This window comes from Pimephales promelas, chromosome 15, assembly GCF_988280905.1.
Source record: "Pimephales promelas chromosome 15, fPimPro1.hap1.1, whole genome shotgun sequence".
NCBI lineage: Eukaryota > Metazoa > Chordata > Actinopteri > Cypriniformes > Leuciscidae > Pimephales > Pimephales promelas.
Window position 1 is genome coordinate 18,508,799 of NC_142783.1, and position 18,846 is coordinate 18,527,644.

At 38.0% G+C, this 18,846-nt stretch overlaps 1 protein-coding gene across 2 annotated transcripts; it reads right to left on the bottom strand.

Moving 5' to 3' along the window:
* Nucleotides 1-3,651: 3,651 nt before the first annotated feature.
* On the bottom strand, nucleotides 3,652-11,828 carry cyp26c1 (cytochrome P450 family 26 subfamily C member 1). Of its 2 annotated transcripts, none has more exons than XM_039670852.2 (7): nucleotides 11,683-11,828; nucleotides 10,658-11,009; nucleotides 8,652-8,876; nucleotides 7,749-8,024; nucleotides 7,487-7,642; nucleotides 6,052-6,477; nucleotides 3,652-5,091 (listed from the first exon to the last, which is right to left on the bottom strand). In XM_039670852.2, exons 2-7 carry the CDS (start codon nucleotides 10,859-10,861, stop codon nucleotides 4,714-4,716), a joined length of 1,665 nt encoding a protein of 554 aa, XP_039526786.2. In that variant the 5' UTR covers nucleotides 10,862-11,009; nucleotides 11,683-11,828; the 3' UTR covers nucleotides 3,652-4,713. The 2 variants fall into 2 exon arrangements, with proteins under 2 accessions (XP_039526786.2, XP_039526792.2); XM_039670858.2 differs by lacking the exon at nucleotides 11,683-11,828 and adding an exon at nucleotides 11,080-11,388.
* Nucleotides 11,829-18,846: the final 7,018 nt, after the last annotated feature.

Genomic DNA, 18,846 nt, shown 5'->3' on the forward strand with positions numbered 1-18,846 from the left:
TTTGGAACCAGTTCTAAAGGGCACTAAGAATCTACAATTCTAAAAAATAGACTGAAATGTTCAGCACTGTCTCATTAGACTCCATTTGGGTTCTTATTTGATTCCATTTGAACTGATTCCAAATGATTGAAGAAATTTCAGTCTCCCACGATAGTCACTTCACTTTGTTTCTCCCTACACTTTCTAAATTCTAGCTGTCCCTGTCTACCACTCCCCATTCCTCCACCTCATGTCCCATCCTTACCAATAACTCTCTCACCCTTGACACTCACTGAGACACACAGTATATTCTCCATCTGGTATGCCTGTGTACCCTTCGGCTGCTAGTCTTAGAGGTGGACAGTAACAAAGTACATTTACTTGAGTACTGTACTTAAGTACACTTTTTGAGAATCTGTACTTTACTTGAGCATTATTTGTTCTAGAAACGTTTTACTTTAATTTCACAACATTTGAAAGACAAATATCGTACTTTTTAATGTACTACATTTCTGTCAAGGTCCTTGAGTAGAAAGCAGTAACATCAGTTATTGGATGATTTTGTCTGTCCGGCGTTGGATTTTGGTTGGAAATGAAAGTCGGTTTGACGTCAGATTGAAGTCAACATCCAACGTCAAAAGATGTTGGATTTGGTTCTGACGTCAACCCGATTTTTATTTTCAACCTCAATACAATTTGATTTGACGTCAGTCCGACGTTGGAGTCTGACATCAACCTGATTTTCATTTTCAACATTGGGTTTGGTCTTTTAAATGCGAATTTTGGCATTGTTTTTGGAGCACACTAGCTTATAGATAACAGTAGGCTAACACATTCATACTAAAAACCAAAAAAAAAAAAAAAAAACGTTTCATAGAGACTTTAAATAGAGGACTATTTAAGGTAACAGCCATTTGGGTGTCCGAAACCATTGTGGACATTATTGAGTGCACTTATTCAATCTTGCGTTCAATCCCCCTACTGAATTTGTGTTCTAGAAATAAATGTGATATATTGATATGGGGGCGATTTCAGACACAACCAATATCTGATTAATGTGAATATTATTACTGTTAGTCTATATTAGTCTATGGTGAGTTTTATGTCCATACTCGTTTGTAAGCTGCTATCAAATAGATTGTCAAGTCAAGTCAAGTCACATTTATTTATATAGCGCTTTTCACAATACAGATTGTATCAAAGCAGCTTCACAGTGATAACATGAAAGTAGCACAACACAGATCAACAACATTGCTAAACACTAAATAACCCCAACTGAGCAAGCTCAAAGCAAGCCAAAAGCAAGGCGACAGTGGCAAGGAACCAAACTCCATCAGATTGGATGGAGAAAAAACCTTGGGAGAACCCAGGCTCAGTCGGGGGCCAGTTCTCCTCTGGCTTACATTCATATTGTTTAAATATAAATATTAAGTATAAATATTGTTTATGAATCAAACGGCGCCATAACATATCGCAGGCGTTGAGTCGTCTCTTCACAGGCGTTGAGTCGTCTCATCACAGGCGTTGGGGCATCCGAAATCCCCGTGAGAGGCTGGACACAAAACTGGACCTGACGAACGCCATTTTTCTCGGGACAAGCGTCCCGAGATAACAGCAGAAAGGCAGATGGGAAATAATTAGCATAGCTGATGTTCATAATGATTTCCGTTATAACTCACAAACTCTCCGTAACCTGAACTCTCCGCAACCCAACCATACGCGCCGACCATACGCGCCGACCCGTTTGTCTAAAAGGCTGTCGAGCCCCACTGGTGCGTTAAGCAGTTTCAGTGGCAAACGGTTCCGTATGGCATAACAGAGGACTAGAAGGTAAGCATTATGTGAATGCTTGACTAAAGAGAAGCGTCTTTAATCTAGTTTTAAACTGTGTCAGCGAGTCAGAGGCTCGGACCGTATCGGGAAGGCCATTCCAGAGTTTTGGAGCTAAATGCGAGAACGCCCTCCCTCCTTTACTGGACTTCGATATCCTAGGAATGACCAGAAGCCTTGAATTTAGTGATCTTAAGGAACGCGGTGGATTGTAGGGCGAAAGAAGGTCCGTTAAGTACATAGGTGCTAAACCATTTAGGGCTTTATAGGTCAGTAGTAGTATTTTAGTTGATGCGGAACTTAATAGGTAACCAGTGTAGAGATGATAAAATCGGTGTTAATTGATCATATTTTCTTGACCTAGTAAGAACTCTAGCAGCTGCATTTTGTACTAACTGTAGCTTGTTTATTGAGGATGCAGGACAACCGGCTAATAAAGCATTACAGTAATCTAGTCTCGAGGTCATGAATGCGTGAACTAATTTTTCTGCATCAGAAATAGATAGCATGTTACGCAGCTTAGCAATGTTTCTAAGGTGGAAAAAGGCTGTTCTTGTAACATATGAAATATGATTTTCGAAAGACAAGTTGCGGTCTAGTATAACACCCAGGTCTTTTACTGTTGTGGATAAAGTAACAGGACATCCGTCTATATTAAAGTTGTATTGTGAGAGGTTTTGTGAGTAGTTTTTTGGACCAATAAGTAATACCTCCGTTTTATCTGAATTTAATAGCAGGAAATTACGCGTCATCCAGCATTTTATATCTTTAAGACACTCTGTCATTTTAGATGAGTTAGTGTTTTCATCTGGTCGTGATGAAATATATAATTGAGTGTCGTCAGCGTAACAGTGGAAATTAATTCCATGTTTTCTTATAATATTACCAAGTGGCAGCATATATATTGAGAATAGCAGAGGGCCTAAAACCGATCCTTGCGGTACTCCATAGTCTACTGACGTTATCTTTGATTTTTTCCCATTTAAACAGACAAAATGAGAACGGTCCGATAAGTACGATCTAAACCAGCTTAATGCCTGTCCCTGGACACCGGTGAAGTTTTGTAGTCGATCCAAGAGTATTATATGATCTATAGTGTCGAACGCAGCGCTAAGATCAAGTAGGACTAGTATTGAGATACAGCCTTGGTCAGAAGCTAAAAGTAAATCATTTGTAATTTTAACTAGCGCAGTTTCTGTACTATGATGAAACTGTGATGAAAATGAAAAAATGATGAAGATTGTATTGATAAGAGAGGTATTGACTCAGAGGCTTCAGTCTTATCCTTCATGTTAGAGTTTAGTGTTTAACGTAACATCCTAATGCTTGTCTAGATGAGATAAGTCAGATGATGAGACCTTCACTGCAGAAATTGCAATAACCTAGAAATTTTAGTATTTATGTAATTGCAAAGAGGAATTTTCAGCATAATTACTCCAGTTTTCAGTGTCACGTGACCTCATGAGGATTTGTTTCTAGAGAAACGTTGCTTATTATTATCAATGTTGAAACCTTTGTGCTGCTTAATATTTTTGTGGAAACCCTAATACATTTTTTTTCAGTATTATTTGATGAACAGAAAGTTCAAAAGAACACTGTTTATTTGAAATAGAAATCTTTTGTTACATTATAAATGTCTTCACTGTCACTTGAAGTTCTGTTAGCTAAATGTATCTGTTCACTGTTCAATTAAATGTATCCTTTGTAAATATATTAATTTATTTCAAAAAAATCTCACACCAATTTTTTGCTTCAATTATTGTATTATAATGTTTATTAATTTGTGTATGTTTTTTTTTAAATAGCACTGACCCCCCAAAATAATGTTCATGCTGAACAAAGTCCAAATAAACACATTAAATCTCTTTATTGAAGAGAAACATCTTTAACAACATAGAAGAGCTCCAAATGCACATTTCAAAATAGATATCATAAAAGATATAAAATTAACGAGCACTACCGAACAAGACAAACACTAGCACAGGAACTACAAATTACACACAAGTACCGACACGACAAGAATACACATATACTCCTAATTTGGAGAAAAAGTGCTGCTTGTTTTCTCCTTCCCTGTATTTAAACTGAAACTCCAGTTCACAGCGCAAAGATCATTTTTCACAGCTTACATTCATGATAATCACAAATAACTATGCATTACTTGCCTATTTATGTACTTTAAAGCATTCTGTAAGTATTAGAATACAGAGTCGCAACAATGACAGTATGTACTGTACAGATAACTACACTCTAAAAAATGCTGGGTTGTTTTAACCCAATTTTTGGTCAAATATGGACAAACCCGAAATGTTGGGTTAAAAATGTAATGTAAAAATTTAACCCAACGGCTGGGTTAGTCCATATTTGACCCAAAGTTGGGTTAAAACAACCCAGCATTTTTTAGAGTGTAGTCTTTTAGAAATTAGAAAGTGGCATAATATTATTTCTTTTTAGTGAGCTATCCCTATTCACTTGAAAAATACATATATAATTAGAGCTTATTTGTTACTACTTCATTTCATAAAAACAGGTTTTGTTTATATACCGCATACAACGCTGAGATGAATTTTAATGCATTTCTATTCTTTTTTTCCTCCTAACAAGATGTGTAGGATCGATGTCCTCATGCAAATCAAAATGGGTTTTTGTATGTATTTTACACACCTTTTTCATGCATTCTAGTGGATAATTTACCCCTTTTCATAAGTTTACTAACAAACCAGAGTTCAAGACTTTGCATTATCTAATGACTGTGTCAAGTCTCCATCAGATTTCCAGATGTTTTGCTTTGCGTAAACATCAGGAAGGAAACTGCTTATGACTGCAAATGATTCCCAAAGGCAGTTTGACGTTTATGCGTATGTGGTACAGTGTCTAATTGATGTTTTTTATTTATTTATTTATTTATATATGCGTGGACTCCCTCCGGTTTCTCTCGATCCCGTGGGTTCTGTAGTTAAAAAACACGTGCAGTCCGTTGACTGGATGCACGATTGGCACCGTCTGCATCCTGGGATACGTTTCTGTCGCCAGAGTGCAGTCTGCCGTGGCGAGCAACTCCACTGCGAGAGTTTTCAGCACAATCAAAGCAAGCTCCCGCCCAATGCATCTTCTCACACCGCCTCCGAAAGGCACGTAACTGAAGCGCTCGGTTTTGGTATTGTCTCTATCTGCACAGAATCGGTCCGGGTCGAAGAGCTCCGGGTTCTGATACGCTTCTGCAGTCTCGTGCGTGTCACGAATGCTGTACATGACGCTCCAGCCCTTCGGGATCTGATAACCCTGCAGATGCACAATATAGAAATGATCAGTGTTGGGGATAACTCATTACAAGTAACTTGAGTTATGTAATCAGATTACTTTTTCAAGTAACTAGTAAAGTAACGCATTAATTTTTCAATTTACAACAAAATATCTAAATTACTTTTTCATAGTAGTAATGCTAGTTACTTTTCACATTTATTGACTGACAGCTCTCCTGTCCTCATGTTGAGCGAAATAAACTGAGGGGGTTTTGTTTGTGTTGTGTAAACATGATTGTTATTTTAGTTATAGACTAAATGTAAACATGAATTAACTCATCTCACATGCACGAACACATTCAGTATTCCTCAAAATGAATAAAAACTGTGAAATGCAATCTCAGAATTTTACGCGAAACTTTTATACTTTATGTATTTACTCTCACTTTATTAACCAATTTCTTTGCTGCTGACCTTCAATGATCTAATTCAGCCATTCTAATGAGCAAAAATTACTTTAGATTAGATTTAGAAATAAGAGTGTTGAACTTTCTTCTCCTGTATTGTATATTTCTTTAATCTAGAATGGCCACACAGCTGAAAGGTTTGTTTGAGCTGCGCCCTCTACTGTACAGGAGTACATATGCATTTAATTCAGCCTGAGGCTTATTCATTTAACATTTGCCAAAAACTTTTGTTGTTGTTGTAAGCAAGCCCAGCCCAGGTGAGAAAAGTAACACAAAAGTAATATAACACATTATTTGGGAGTAACGTAATATTGTTATGCATTACTTTTAATAGCAACTTTCCAACACTGGAAATGATCACGTTCGACAGAGTGCATTGCCTTCTAGCCCCAAATCAGTTTATGATTCAACTTTTCGTACATCATTTTAAAGTTTGATGCACATGTTTTTTCATCAGCGGCATATGGTTATTATTGTAAATGCAGTAACTTTAAATAATGTTGGAAAAAAAAATAGTGTTAAGAAACACTCACGTTCAGTTCAAATGTTTGCAGAACTGTCCTGTATCCCCCAGACACTGGTGGAAGGAACCGAAGCACCTCTTTGACCACACAATCCAGGTAGGAAAGTTGACTCAGCTTCTCCAAACTTAGGTAAGGGACATGGGTCCGAGAACGACAACCTTCTTCCTTTTCTCCTTCTTCAAAACACATACTTTTATTCGTCTTCGATCTATACTCGCTGGTACTCTTTTCGGCAGCATCGCTTTCCTCACTGATGATGTTTCCATAGCAACGAGAGCGGCAGGATCCGTGCGCGTCGCTGATCAAGCCCTCGCTCTCTAACTCTGCTCCTGCACGTCTGCACACATCTGGATGACGCAGAAGCTGCAGGATGAGGGATGTTGATGCGCTGGCGGTAGTGGAGTGAGCGGCGAAGATTAACTCTACCGCCGTTTCCTGAAATACATTTTAATAGATTCATTTACCAAAAAAAGCCTGGAATAATTTTTATTTTTTTAAATTCTCCCATAAAACGGTTTAAAGTATAACTTTTTTGGACACTTAATTACATATTAATTGCAGTTAAATTAAAATATATTATATTTAAGTAAAAGTGATTTTTTTAGGACTTTTAATTTAATAATTACTTATTTTGTCATTGAAATGTGATTAAAGTGTACTGTGGAGCGTACTGGTAAATAAAATATACTATCATGTCATTTCTATGTTTAAATATATTTGTAATTACACATTTGTAATGATAAAGATGCATTTAGTACATTTAGGCCCGGATTCACAGACAGGGCTCAGATTAAGCCAGGATTAGGCCTTAGTTCAATTAGGATATTTAAGTAGCTATTAACATGCCTTAGAAAAAAACAACAAGAACAAAAAACATTACTTTTGAAAGTACATATCTATGTCAGTGCAAGTTCTTTTCAGTTGAAACAGCTCACACATAAACCCTTGGATTCACAGACTAGGTTTAAACCTAATCCCAGACTAAAATCCATGTTTGATCTGTTTTAACTGAATGCAACTCTGATATATCTTAAAATTGCCATTGTTTTGTCTCAAGACGCAAATATAATACTATTTTTTCTAACGCTAATAAAAGCTACTTGAATGTCTTAAATGAACTAAGGTCTAATCCTGTCTTAATCTAAGCCCTATGTAATTATGATTAACTATGATTAAGCCCTGGCTTAATCTAACACCAAATGTAACAAAGTAAAACTTTTACTTTGACATTAAAACAAAGTGTACTTAAGAGTGTTAAAACAATTAATTAATGTTTACTGTAAGTACACTTAAATGGCCTTTTATTTCAAGTACAGTATTTTTAAATATACTATTCATATTTGAAGTACACTACAGGTGCACATTCAACACACTTCTTTTTCACAAGGGTGGATATAATCCAAGACAGCACACAATATTTTTGGATTTGGCCTATAGGTTTTACCTTAAGTTCTTGCATTGTAAGGTCATAGTCATTTTCCTTCGCACTACTCAGCATATAGTCAAAGGCGTCGCAGTAATCGCTGGCTTGCTGCTTTTTCAGTTTTTCCTCTATGATCCTCTCCATGGCAGAGTGCAGAATCTCACGAGCCTTGATTCCCTGCAACCCGCATTCATAAAAGATTTTGAAAGTAGCCAAGATTTGGACATTCATCAAGCTGTGAGATAAAGTGGGATTTGGCCTGAGGAAGGAAGGTCATTCTCACCTTACGCATGCCGCTTATGGGGGTGTCAATGGGAAGCGAAAAGAGGTTGTTCATGAGCTGTTCAAAGGTTTTAGAGAGAGACGCGATTTGCTGCTCATCCAGGTGCAGGCCGAGCAGGACTTGCACAGCGATGCGGAAGGTGAGTGACTTGGCTGCGGCGTAAACATCCACAGACCCGGTCTCGGTGCACCACTTTCCAATTTCAGACTTGACCACGTCTTGAAGTCGTGTCAGATAGGCCTCCAGCGCCCCACGGCTAAACACTTTTGCAAGGATCTAGGAAGCAAATAGAGAGCTGCAGTGATGTATTTTCATAGGCCAACCCAGAAGTTAGCATAACACTGGTTCCCTCGACAAATCCCAAAAGGTTTTTAACATAAAAGTTCATGTTACTTGAACATTTTGTCAATCAAGATCATTTTCACAAATTAACACAAATTTTATGAATTCTGAAGCCTACATACACTATCTTCAACATCACCATCCCCAAACTTCTGACAACTCTTTCAGCCTTTATTTATTTTTTTAATCTTAAAAAACACTTTATTTTAAGGTGACGTAGTTACACTTTACCTACTCAAATAAGTACTAATTAATATAAATTAACTACATATACTTGTACTATAGAGTTAGCGTTAGGTTTGAAGTTAGTTACTTGTAATTATGATGATGCACACTGTAAACCCCTTGATTAGTGAAGTGGGGTGTGTAACTTGATCAGTAATGGCTAGAAATGAAATGTCATTTTTTGTGAGCTCAAAAAATGTATTCAAGAGGTAAAAAGTTCATACGGCGATATTTATAGGAGAAGTATAACAACTAATGTGTTAAACTTAAGCATAAAATACTTTTCGATTTGATGCCTTTTTTATTGAGGACATGCATTTCAGACATTCAGCTTACTTTTCTTTTCCTCTTGTGCAGGTCACCAACTGAGTTTACTAGAGTGTTGGGCCCCAGGATGATGCGTGTGCTCTGGGGCCACTGTGTGCACACCACCGTGTGTTCGCCCAGCAGAATCTTTCGGATGTTTTCTGCACCGGTCACTCGGATGAGGGGTTTTCCCAAAAGGTGAGTTTTGAAAACATTTCCATGTTTCTCTCGTCTAGAAATGTGAAAGCTGGATCCCTGTTAAAATATAATGAACAACTTTTAGAGGGTTGGAACATGTTGGGGTTCCGGACGGGATGTCAACGAAACAAATTAATGAAAATGAGCTTGTAAATGCATATCTAAATTTGCGACTATGGTATCTTTTTAGAAGAAAAAAACTGCAGAAAAAGAAAGCTGCAGCCAATGAGCAGCCGGCAGGGCTGGCTGTAATCTCCACCGACAGTTTTTAATGTTTTATCAGACATTAACTACTCAAGATTTTGCTTTCAGTAAGGTGCCGGATTCGGTATTCGGGACAACAGCTTAGATTTCGGGACGTCTTTGTCACCCTATAGCGCTGAGTGACATCATCAAAATCATTAATCCATATTGGCAGAAGTGAGAGACGTTTTGAATGCTTATATCTTCTAAATGCAAAATGTGTCATTGTTTTGGAGCACACTAGTTTATATATATATCAGCACAGCTAACATATTCATTGTAAACGTAAAAATAACCCGTCAATTTTGATTTCATGGGGGCTTTGAGGCCAATTCACGTTAACAAACCAGTTGACCATTGGGTTTAGAATTTTATGAAAAAAAAAAAAAAACTGTCACGTCCACACTCCCCCAACAGACAAATGCTGATTGAACATGTGATTAACATGTGTTTGTTGGCGGACCTTTAGACTTTTACAGTTGTTTGTGACTATAAGGATTTTACTGTTGAGTGTAACTACAAACATCTATTATACTGATATGAAATGTCCATGTTATTTTTATTCATTTTCATGACTCGATTCCAGGACTACATATAGCCTACGATTTTTTTAAAATCCTAATAATTTCAAGGTTTTCCATGACCATCCATCTTCTGGAATTTATTTAGCCTATCTGTTCTGCCCCTGTGTATTAAATCAAGGTAAAAATGTTGAAAAAAAAAACACCATGAAGGTTGCCAGGTCGGTGGCTCTGTGCAACCCAATGGCCAGTCAAAATTCGCCTAAAAATAGCCCAATGCGATTTTCTCCTTCGGACGAATTGCTCAGTGAAGGTTTTTTTTTTTTTTTAAATAACCAACAACTTAAAAGTCCGCGGGAAAACTTCGGCATTGGCAACACTGAACCATCAAGTTCACACATGCCCCGGAATAATTCCCCATGTGTATTTGTATATTAGCCCAGCAGAGGAGCTCATCTGCATCATATTCCTAAATAACAAATCATTACACTTTGCTTGACAAATGTAGGCTAATGCAATAACATTAGCAAAATAACACAACACTCCAACAGGCCTACATTTATGATGGAAGAAATAAAATAACTAGGCCTAACTTTTAAAATAAATTCTAAATGAGGTTTGCATTCAAATCGACCCTTTCAGTAGATCTTTTTGCCGTTTAATATTTTTTTTTACATACCAACATAATCAGTGTGTAAATTACGTTTCTGTTTATACGTTTCAAAAGCACGTTTTGTGTTTAAGATTTTTAAAGATCAGTAGCCTACCCACAAACGTTTAGGCTAGCCTAGATGAGTCGGAGTGGACAAATGTTTAAGAAATCGGCTTTACTTGAGCAGGTAACCATAGCAACATTTGGTTTTCCAAAAAATGAACCTCAAAAGAAAATTAAAAATAGGCTATTTTTTTTTTTAAATAACATTACAATAGTTCTATAATAGCCTAGCCTACATCACATGCGACTTTCTAATTAACAGACAATAGAATGAAATGCATAATTCTATTCGCCAGATCATAAAACTCATACAGAATCCAATGTCTGAGAGGAATTGTATTTATATATTCAAGTCTTACCTGGAAAAGCCAGTGGAAAGTTTCTCCGACCAGCGGCCAGCCCATGGAGCCCTGCGGAAGTGGGAGTTTACACGCCCGATCCCGGGTGATGCTCCACCTGAACTCCCACAGCAGCCGTGAGACCACCAGCAACAGCAGCACCGGTAACACGGCACAGGCAGCCGCCAGCAACGAGGAGACGAGGCAGATATCGTGCCCGAACATCTCCAGCGATGAGCAAAGCCAACAAGTAAAAAGAAAGAAAAAATTCAAGTGCGCCCGTGCGTGCTGTTGATGCTCTCTACTTGATGGAGCGCCTCCAAAAGTTGTGTGACGCGCAAGAATAAGGTCCCTTTACGCGCTCATCGGATATCTATGGAATAAAAATATGAGGTTACATTAGGCTGAATTTAACATGGGCTGCATGGAGAGAGGAGATCTACCTTTGCTTTCAGTCGCTCCAGCTTCACAGAGGACAAGAAACTGACAACTATTCCAAACAGTTTTACAAGTTGCATGCGCTGGCATGTCTTTCATCCGCGTTTATCCACCTTTTCTTGGGGTGCAACCCCTGGGACAGCCCTGCTCTCACCCACTCTGACTGCAAATCCGACTCCTCCAACTGAATTTGAGATTATGAGAAGTTTGGAAACGAGCACAAATTTGTGCCTAATAAAGAAAATCTCAAACACTTTCGAGTAAGTAAAACTCATACACTCTCAAAAAAGCGTAATATATATAGGCTATAGTAAGCTATTAGTGTGCATATTCAACCTCAATCAACTTTTAGGCTATTCTTTGTTTTTTGTTTTTTGTTTGTGTTTAATATCCGAAGAATTAGTGAAAATGATCTTAATAAGATGGTTATTAGGCTACTAACATAACCTAATATTCACTGAATAAACCTTATTTTTAAGGGTGTAACAAAACAAAACAAAAAAATCACTCAGATATGTGGCTAAAACATGCAATCAGTAGACACATAATCTTAATCACAAAACTCAGGGTGACCTAGGTGAAACAGAGACAGACCGTAGCCTACTCACCTCAGCACTAGTGTAAAATCATATCGAAGATATCCAGTGAAACTTCCAGAATCTGTCTTTTTTTGGGAAGCTATGTGACTTCAGTGTATCTCGCGCGCTCGAGCTTTATAGGTATTGGCACAAGTTATGATCCACCTTCACCAGTGACGTGTGAGCATTTTTTTTTCTCTGATAGTTGAAGAGGTCGTGGATAGATCACAGGGAAAGCCTGGGAATTGGGGAACGTTTGAGATTGTAGGTTCCACAGAGGGAATCATAAAGAAAGAAAGAAAAAAAAAGAGAGAGAGAGAGAGAGAGAGAGAGAGAGAGAGAGAGAGAGAGAGAGAGAGAGAGAGAGAGAGAGAGAGAGAGAGGGCACTGATTGATAAAGCAAGCATTGTGGTAGAGTTTATATATATATATATATATTTGTTTAAAATAATATTTTGTATATAAAAAAAAGTTATTCACTAATTTATAAAAATATTTACTGAAATAATTTGGTTATATTTAATATAAAGTAAATTATAATTATATATAATAATAATAATATATAGGCTAATATATAATATAATTAATATAAAGTATATAAATATATCAGTAGGCTATATTTTCTGAACTCATCGTTTAAAATTCGTCTTGCGCAATTTAGATGTCGTCCGATACACGCATCAGAGAGTTACCTGCTCACGCAAAGGCAATTTCTGTTCGAGAGCGTTGAGGCTATTTAGCGCAATGTGACGTAAACTTATGTGGTTTATTTTTTTTCCCGTCAATGTAGCCTACATGTACGACATGTTACATGTACACAAATAATTTCTACAATTGTTTGCGTTTTAAAATTATGCCAGTATGTTTATTCGCTCATGCTGGCAGGGGGGAAAAAAAAGATAGGCTAAATAGTAGGCTATCCATGACTATAAAAGCAAAGCTGCTATGTAATTGTTATTATCCCATTAATACAATAACAATACTGGTCGATTTATTTATTTATTTATTTATTTATTTATTATTGTTTTGCATTTCAATAAATTACAAAACAATATAAATGGTCAATAACACAGACAAAAAACAATGAATGTAGAATGCAAAAGTGTACATTCAAATTTTAATATTATTAGCACATTTCCATTTGCAATAATATTAAAAACAGAGAAAAGCCGTGTAATTTAGTGTAAAAAAGAATCCATTTCTCTCTGATCACAGTGATTTTTGCAGACCCGCTAAGAGCTGCTTATGTAGTTTTTATTGTTTAATGCTGCATGTTTAAATTAGGTCAGAAGATGCAGAAGATGGCTAGTGTTCATTTTTCTTTCTTGAATCATTTCTGATGATTAAACTATGTAAAACTAAAGGTCAGAGTGAGAAAGGGCAGGATAAGGAGAAGACATTCCCTGTCTCGGGTGGTTGAACAAATCCCGTTATTAATTTTAACAACAGAGACTCACTAAAGCTCAAAGTCAAGTTAAAGACATGCAGAGGCTTGCCACATAGTCACACACTCATGGCCAGGTCTTCTCTCACATATATCTGCAATACACACAAACAAATTGAAACATTTGGAGGCTCTATTATAAAATATCAGTATTTTTCTCCTAAATGCGCAGATTTAAATGTTCATATTCAAGATGCAAGCATCACTCATATTTACTGTTTTTAAATTACGCAGAAATCCATATTTGTATCTGTGAAGATAAGTGCAGAAACAATGAAAGTTGTGAAAATACAACATTCTCACTCCAGCTGTGTCAAATACAAGCCATTTTTTATATTAATTTCATAGTAGCCTAATTTTGATCACAATTGAAATTTTACTTAATCATTTGATATATTTGTCACATCAACCTTACTAAATTGCTAGTATACACTAAATATTTCCATTACATTTCACTCATCACCTGTCAGATCCCAAAGCATGACATCATCAAACAAGTCATTTAAACCACATCACAACACCAGATAAATAATAACGGAATTTTACCATGTGTCTATGTGAAATTCATCATAATTACCATGAAACATGAAGCTGTTGATGTTGACTAAGGCAATGACGTAATTTTTGTTGATTTCCCCCCTAGCTAAAACAGACACGTTTCAGTGCATTTAATGACAATGCAGATCTTTGATATCAAAATCTTCTTTGATCAACTTTATGTAATGACACACATTTGGAGGATCATTTTGCTGTTTAGGTGATGTGCTGAAAATGTCCCTTTTTATGTTAAAAAGCAAGTGTCTTTTTTTAAAAAAGAGACCAAACTTAAGTCTGTGCTGCAACGCATTTAAGATTTATCACAGTTGGAAATTTAAAGGTGCAATAGGTGATCAATGAAATGCTAACTTTAGCCTGCTAGCATCGAAACCATACAATCCCGCCTTCTGCCAATCATTGTCCAAAGCCACGCCTCCTCCAAAACACATGACCGAGACTAGAGAAAACGTTATTGGATTACATCGTGTAACAGTATTACAAAAACAAATGTAAAAAAAAAAAAAAGTGTTTGCACGGCGTACGTGAAATGCACCGATGATGTGTGAACAGGCAGCGCAGTGGTATATGCTAACACACGTTGACTGACTGGAACACATACTTTCATTTCATTCCGACCGAATACAATGATTGAACAATTATTTTGTGGTCCTACACCTTCCACAGACGATATATATTTAAAAGAAATACATTTAGACCGCTTAATATAGTGAGCGCTTTCAGGATATGAGGAGACTTTCAACCAGCATAACAAAAAAATCCTGTAGAAATCACCTATTGCACCTTTAATTTTCAGGAAATGGCCCAAAAAGTGCATATATTGACTGTAACTACTGCATAAATATAATTTAGTAACACAAAATCCCCTAAAAACAGTATCAAACTAAAATATAGTCATTTGTGACCGACATGAGAATAGTACCAAAGGGTTAATTATATTAACCATATAATATATAATTTATATTATGATTATTAATGAATGCCTATATGAATAATATTATCTTTGGAGGACATCCCTCAGTTTATGGATATTTTTCAGAAATTTAAAGGAAACAAAAGTAAAGCGAGATCAGAAACACAAAGCACATATGGAGTTCAAGCTAAACTGTTCAAACATACAACTCCATTGATGTGGAATCTTTGGGGAAAACCATATTGTGTTTCAGTGGAATCTAGAAGCGCACACAAAAATTCTCACCAACCCCAGAGATACACAGAAGGAGACACACAAAACAGCGTTTTAAGTGGTCACCTTATCCCTCGCTCTCTAATGCTGCTCAATCATCAGCTCCAGGCCACAGCTCCTGGACTCAGTGGAAGAGGTCAGGGGGAGAGAAAGTGTCTCGGCCGATGATCAGAGGTACAGCTTTGTCTGTCAACGGTACAAAAAACCCTTCCTGTTGGACACAGAGACACCCCTCAGTGCACACAGAACCCATCAGACGCTAATAAAGGAGTATGACAACTGAGAAGAAATGCAGGGAGGGAATTATAAGGACTATAAAAAGAACATTTTATTAAGGATAAAGAGCACTGAAAAGGACAGAGGTGGAAAAGACTTGCATCTATCTTTCATCAAGGTAGTCCCCAACCACCCTTGTGTCTCACACACACACACACACACAAAGAGAGAGATGCACACTCGTCTCCTGGATGTCCTGCTTTGATTCTTAAGGGTTTTTCCCCTCCTCTCAGACGCTGTCTGTCATCACTGTGTGTGTGTGTGTGTGTGTGTGTGTGTGCACGAGTGGAGAGAGAAAGAGGAGGTATAACAAGAGGACCTAGTTAGATATATTGTGGGTTTCAAAGGTCAAGTCTGTATTATCATTTCTTTTTCTCAATATAAATGATTATCCATTCAATAACAATACGCCTTATTCATGGTAGCGCCATCTTTGTTTTTTAATGAGAATGAAAGCGAGGCTGTGAGGGATAGACATGCATCTCTTCAATACTGTTGTACTGTGTTTTCGGACTGTTGTGCTCATGAAACACTGGAAAAACATATTTCCAAGAAATTTCACTTGACAAAAAACTCCAGACAATGTAAGTTGTGGAAAATTGTAAGTAATCTAGGAGCTTTATTCAGCTTTTTACAGCGGATGCCATTGGAAACACGGTAAGTCTATCCCTCACAGCCTCACTTTCATATCTGTCATGGGGTGCTGCTCTGAATAAGGTCTATAATTACATCAATAATCATCATAATTTAAGTGCGATTCTGAACTGAAAAATTAACATGAATTTCCAAATGTCTTTTTGCTAGTATTAGGTATCTATTTGGTTCATTCCTCCAGCAGCACTCGAGTTTCATTAACTCACAAGTTTGTGTAAAAAAGTTTGTGTTGATCATTTTCTCCAGCATCATTTGAGACGATTCAAAGATCATCTGACTGACACAGAAATAGAGCAGGATCTGAAATGTATTTATTTAATGTCATAATGTTTTGAATTTCTCATAATCCTAAAACTTTTATATTTTTCTGGTTTAAAGATTTTGAATCCCATGTGGGCTCAGACCTTTAAATCTCACTGTATGCGTACAAATGTGCAAGTGTGAAATGAGGGAAGTGCATTGAGCCCCTGAGGCCATAACGGAGTTTTTTTTTTTTTAGATGTGTAACAACTTCTGACCACCCGACTGACTTCCTTATCTGTCAGAGGGGTGTGACGCTGAGCGGGTATCGGGTTCTGTTCTGGGTGTTGTCCCGTGACCTCACACGCTGACCCCTGAGGCCTACACTTCCTCCCGCCGCTATAGTGACATGGCAAAAACACAATAGCGCAATTCATCTTGTTTTCTAGAATATCGATTAGTTAAAAGTTCAATGATTCCAGTAAAATAAACATAGACTTGGTGATCATGTCTTACTCTGAAATAGTTGTTGTTAAAATAATGACCAGTTGAGTGTTAAAGGACAAGTTTTGTATTTTATAATTAAAGCCCTGTTTTTTAAGGGGATTTAAGTGCAACCACAGAAACCGAAAATTCTCGGGCCAGCAGCATGTGTCCAAAATCCAATTTTCAATCTTAAATGTTCAATTTCATCAGAAACGATCTTAAAATAGGGCTTTAAGTGTAAAATACCAAACTTTTCCATTAATCTGCTTATTAGGCAGCTTATTAATAAATGAAGATGAAATACGAATTCGATGAGAGAAATACGAATTCCATATATATTCCATTAAGAGAAACAAAAGGAGTTTATAGAGATTTTAAAATCAGGAAAACGTGTCTCTTTTGTCGAGGTCATAATGACATGGGCTCTGTGCTTCAGGATAGGATCTCCCTCTCTTCTCACACTCTACAATGGCAATTTGAAGAGGCACCCTGTTTACACTCTTAGACACCGACCATCTATATAAGTGTGAGCGAGAGGGAAAAAATCCATTAGCCATGTGGAGCTTACCTCAGGCAGTGATTAAGAGGTCAAATGCACCTCAGTACAAAAAGGATAGACAGACAGAGGGATAGAGGAGAGGAAAGAGGAGGACAAAGACCTCAAATGGTTTTTTAAATCTTGCTTTCAAAAGGTGTTTCAGTCAAAAAGCCTGAATCCATTAAAGCTATCTGTTCTCCGTCTACTCACCTGCTCTTACTGTGTCTTCAGGCATAAGGGGTTAAAAAGGCCATCAGAACAACAGTTTCAGGCTGTGTATAGTGTGTCAGAAAATTGTTTTTCAACTGGCTTTGCTTAAGGATTGCATTCAGTGCCCAAGTTATCATATACCTAATTTGTCTGAATGAATTTGCACCAAAATACCATAGAGTTTGATGTTAACAACAATAGAAACATATTTTCTTCTCCCTTTTAAAAATTCAAAAGATCCTTTTTTTTCCCAACGATCATTTTATTATTTGCATACCTGTGACCCAGTTGAGTGCCACTATTTTAGTATGCTTGTATCTCTCAGAAAGAAAGGACTTGATTTATAATTCTAAGCAGATCACATATCATAAACGGATGATGCTACGTCGGCTGATAACGAATGGGGTTTCGCTTAGAAAGCTTATCAACTTTGAGTATTACAAAATGAGTAATACTCAAGTGATGGCAGCCACCACTGCTGGTGGTAGGGTACTCAAGTCTGCCTCATCCCGCCATCTTTGGAACCTCTATGTGTGGCTCCTGAATGGGACGAGGCAGACTTGAGTACCCTATACCACCAACAGTGGTGGCTGCCATCACTTCCGCTAGAGCGTCGTCCACGAGACACGCCTACACGTTGAAGTGGAACCTCTTCATCAACTGGTGCTCTTAGGGTGCCCAGTCGCTGAGAAAGAAGGTCCTTACTCAGAGGAATTGGCCTGGGAGGTGCTGTCGCGAGGAGTACGAGTTCGGAGAACCAGATCCGAGTGGGCCAGTGTGACACAGTGCAGTGACCTGCTCCTCGTCCTCCCTGGCCTTACGCAGGGTCTGGGGGAAACACATATTTTCACTTCTTGCTGCCCAGCTGAGGGATCAGACTCGGCGAATGACTGCACACCCAAAGGCGGCAGCGCTACCGAGTCATCACTCGATGAATCCTACCCACCTTGTGATGCAGTGAAAGACATTGCAACCTCCTCTGCAGCGCCAAAGGAAACCCGCGGGACATCCAAAGATGGATCCGGGGAAATCCCCTGAGCAGTAAAGACACCGTCACTGGAGGGAGAGTTGCGGGGCATGTACAAATAGTCGGCTCCTTGTTCCACACCGTCACCCTAAGGTCACCCTGGGCATTAGCCGAAGTACTAGCTCTAGGTCTAGAGGAAGTAAATCGGGTGTGGATGAGGGGACTCTCACTCTTGAGAGCTTATTGAGTCTTGACCATAGTGACGAGATGGTCATGTTCCCACAGACAGAACATGAGTCACCCACGATCGCTACTTTAGCGTGATCAATTCCCTAACACACTAGACAGCGCTCGTCCCCATCAGAGTCAGACACAAGTCTGCCGTAACCAGAAGTGCAAGGGCGAGGCATCTTTAAAAAGACGTACAGCATACAGGCTCTTTTAAGAGTGGAAAACTCAGTGTTGAAGTGCCCAGGGAGAAACACACTCACTGGCAAACCACTGCACTGATAAGCAGAAAGTGTGCACTCGCTGGGAGATCGGCGTCACACCAACACAGGAGAATCTCACCAGTCTTGTAAAGCTGACAGTTCAGAGATGGCTTGTGGAGAGAAGAATAAACTTGGCTCCGAAGCGAA

Excerpts from the sequence above, each read along its gene's own strand:
- cyp26c1 (XM_039670852.2), bottom strand. The coding sequence starts at position 10,861 with ATGTTCGGGCACGATATCTGCCTCGTCTCCTCGTTGCTGGCGGCTGCC. Across the intron at positions 7,643-7,748 it reads CCATAAGCGGCATGCGTAAG|GGAATCAAGGCTCGTGAGAT; the intron begins GTGAGAATGACC and ends TGCGGGTTGCAG. Across the intron at positions 5,092-6,051 it reads TGCAAACATTTGAACTGAAC|GGTTATCAGATCCCGAAGGG; the intron begins GTGAGTGTTTCT and ends GTGCATCTGCAG.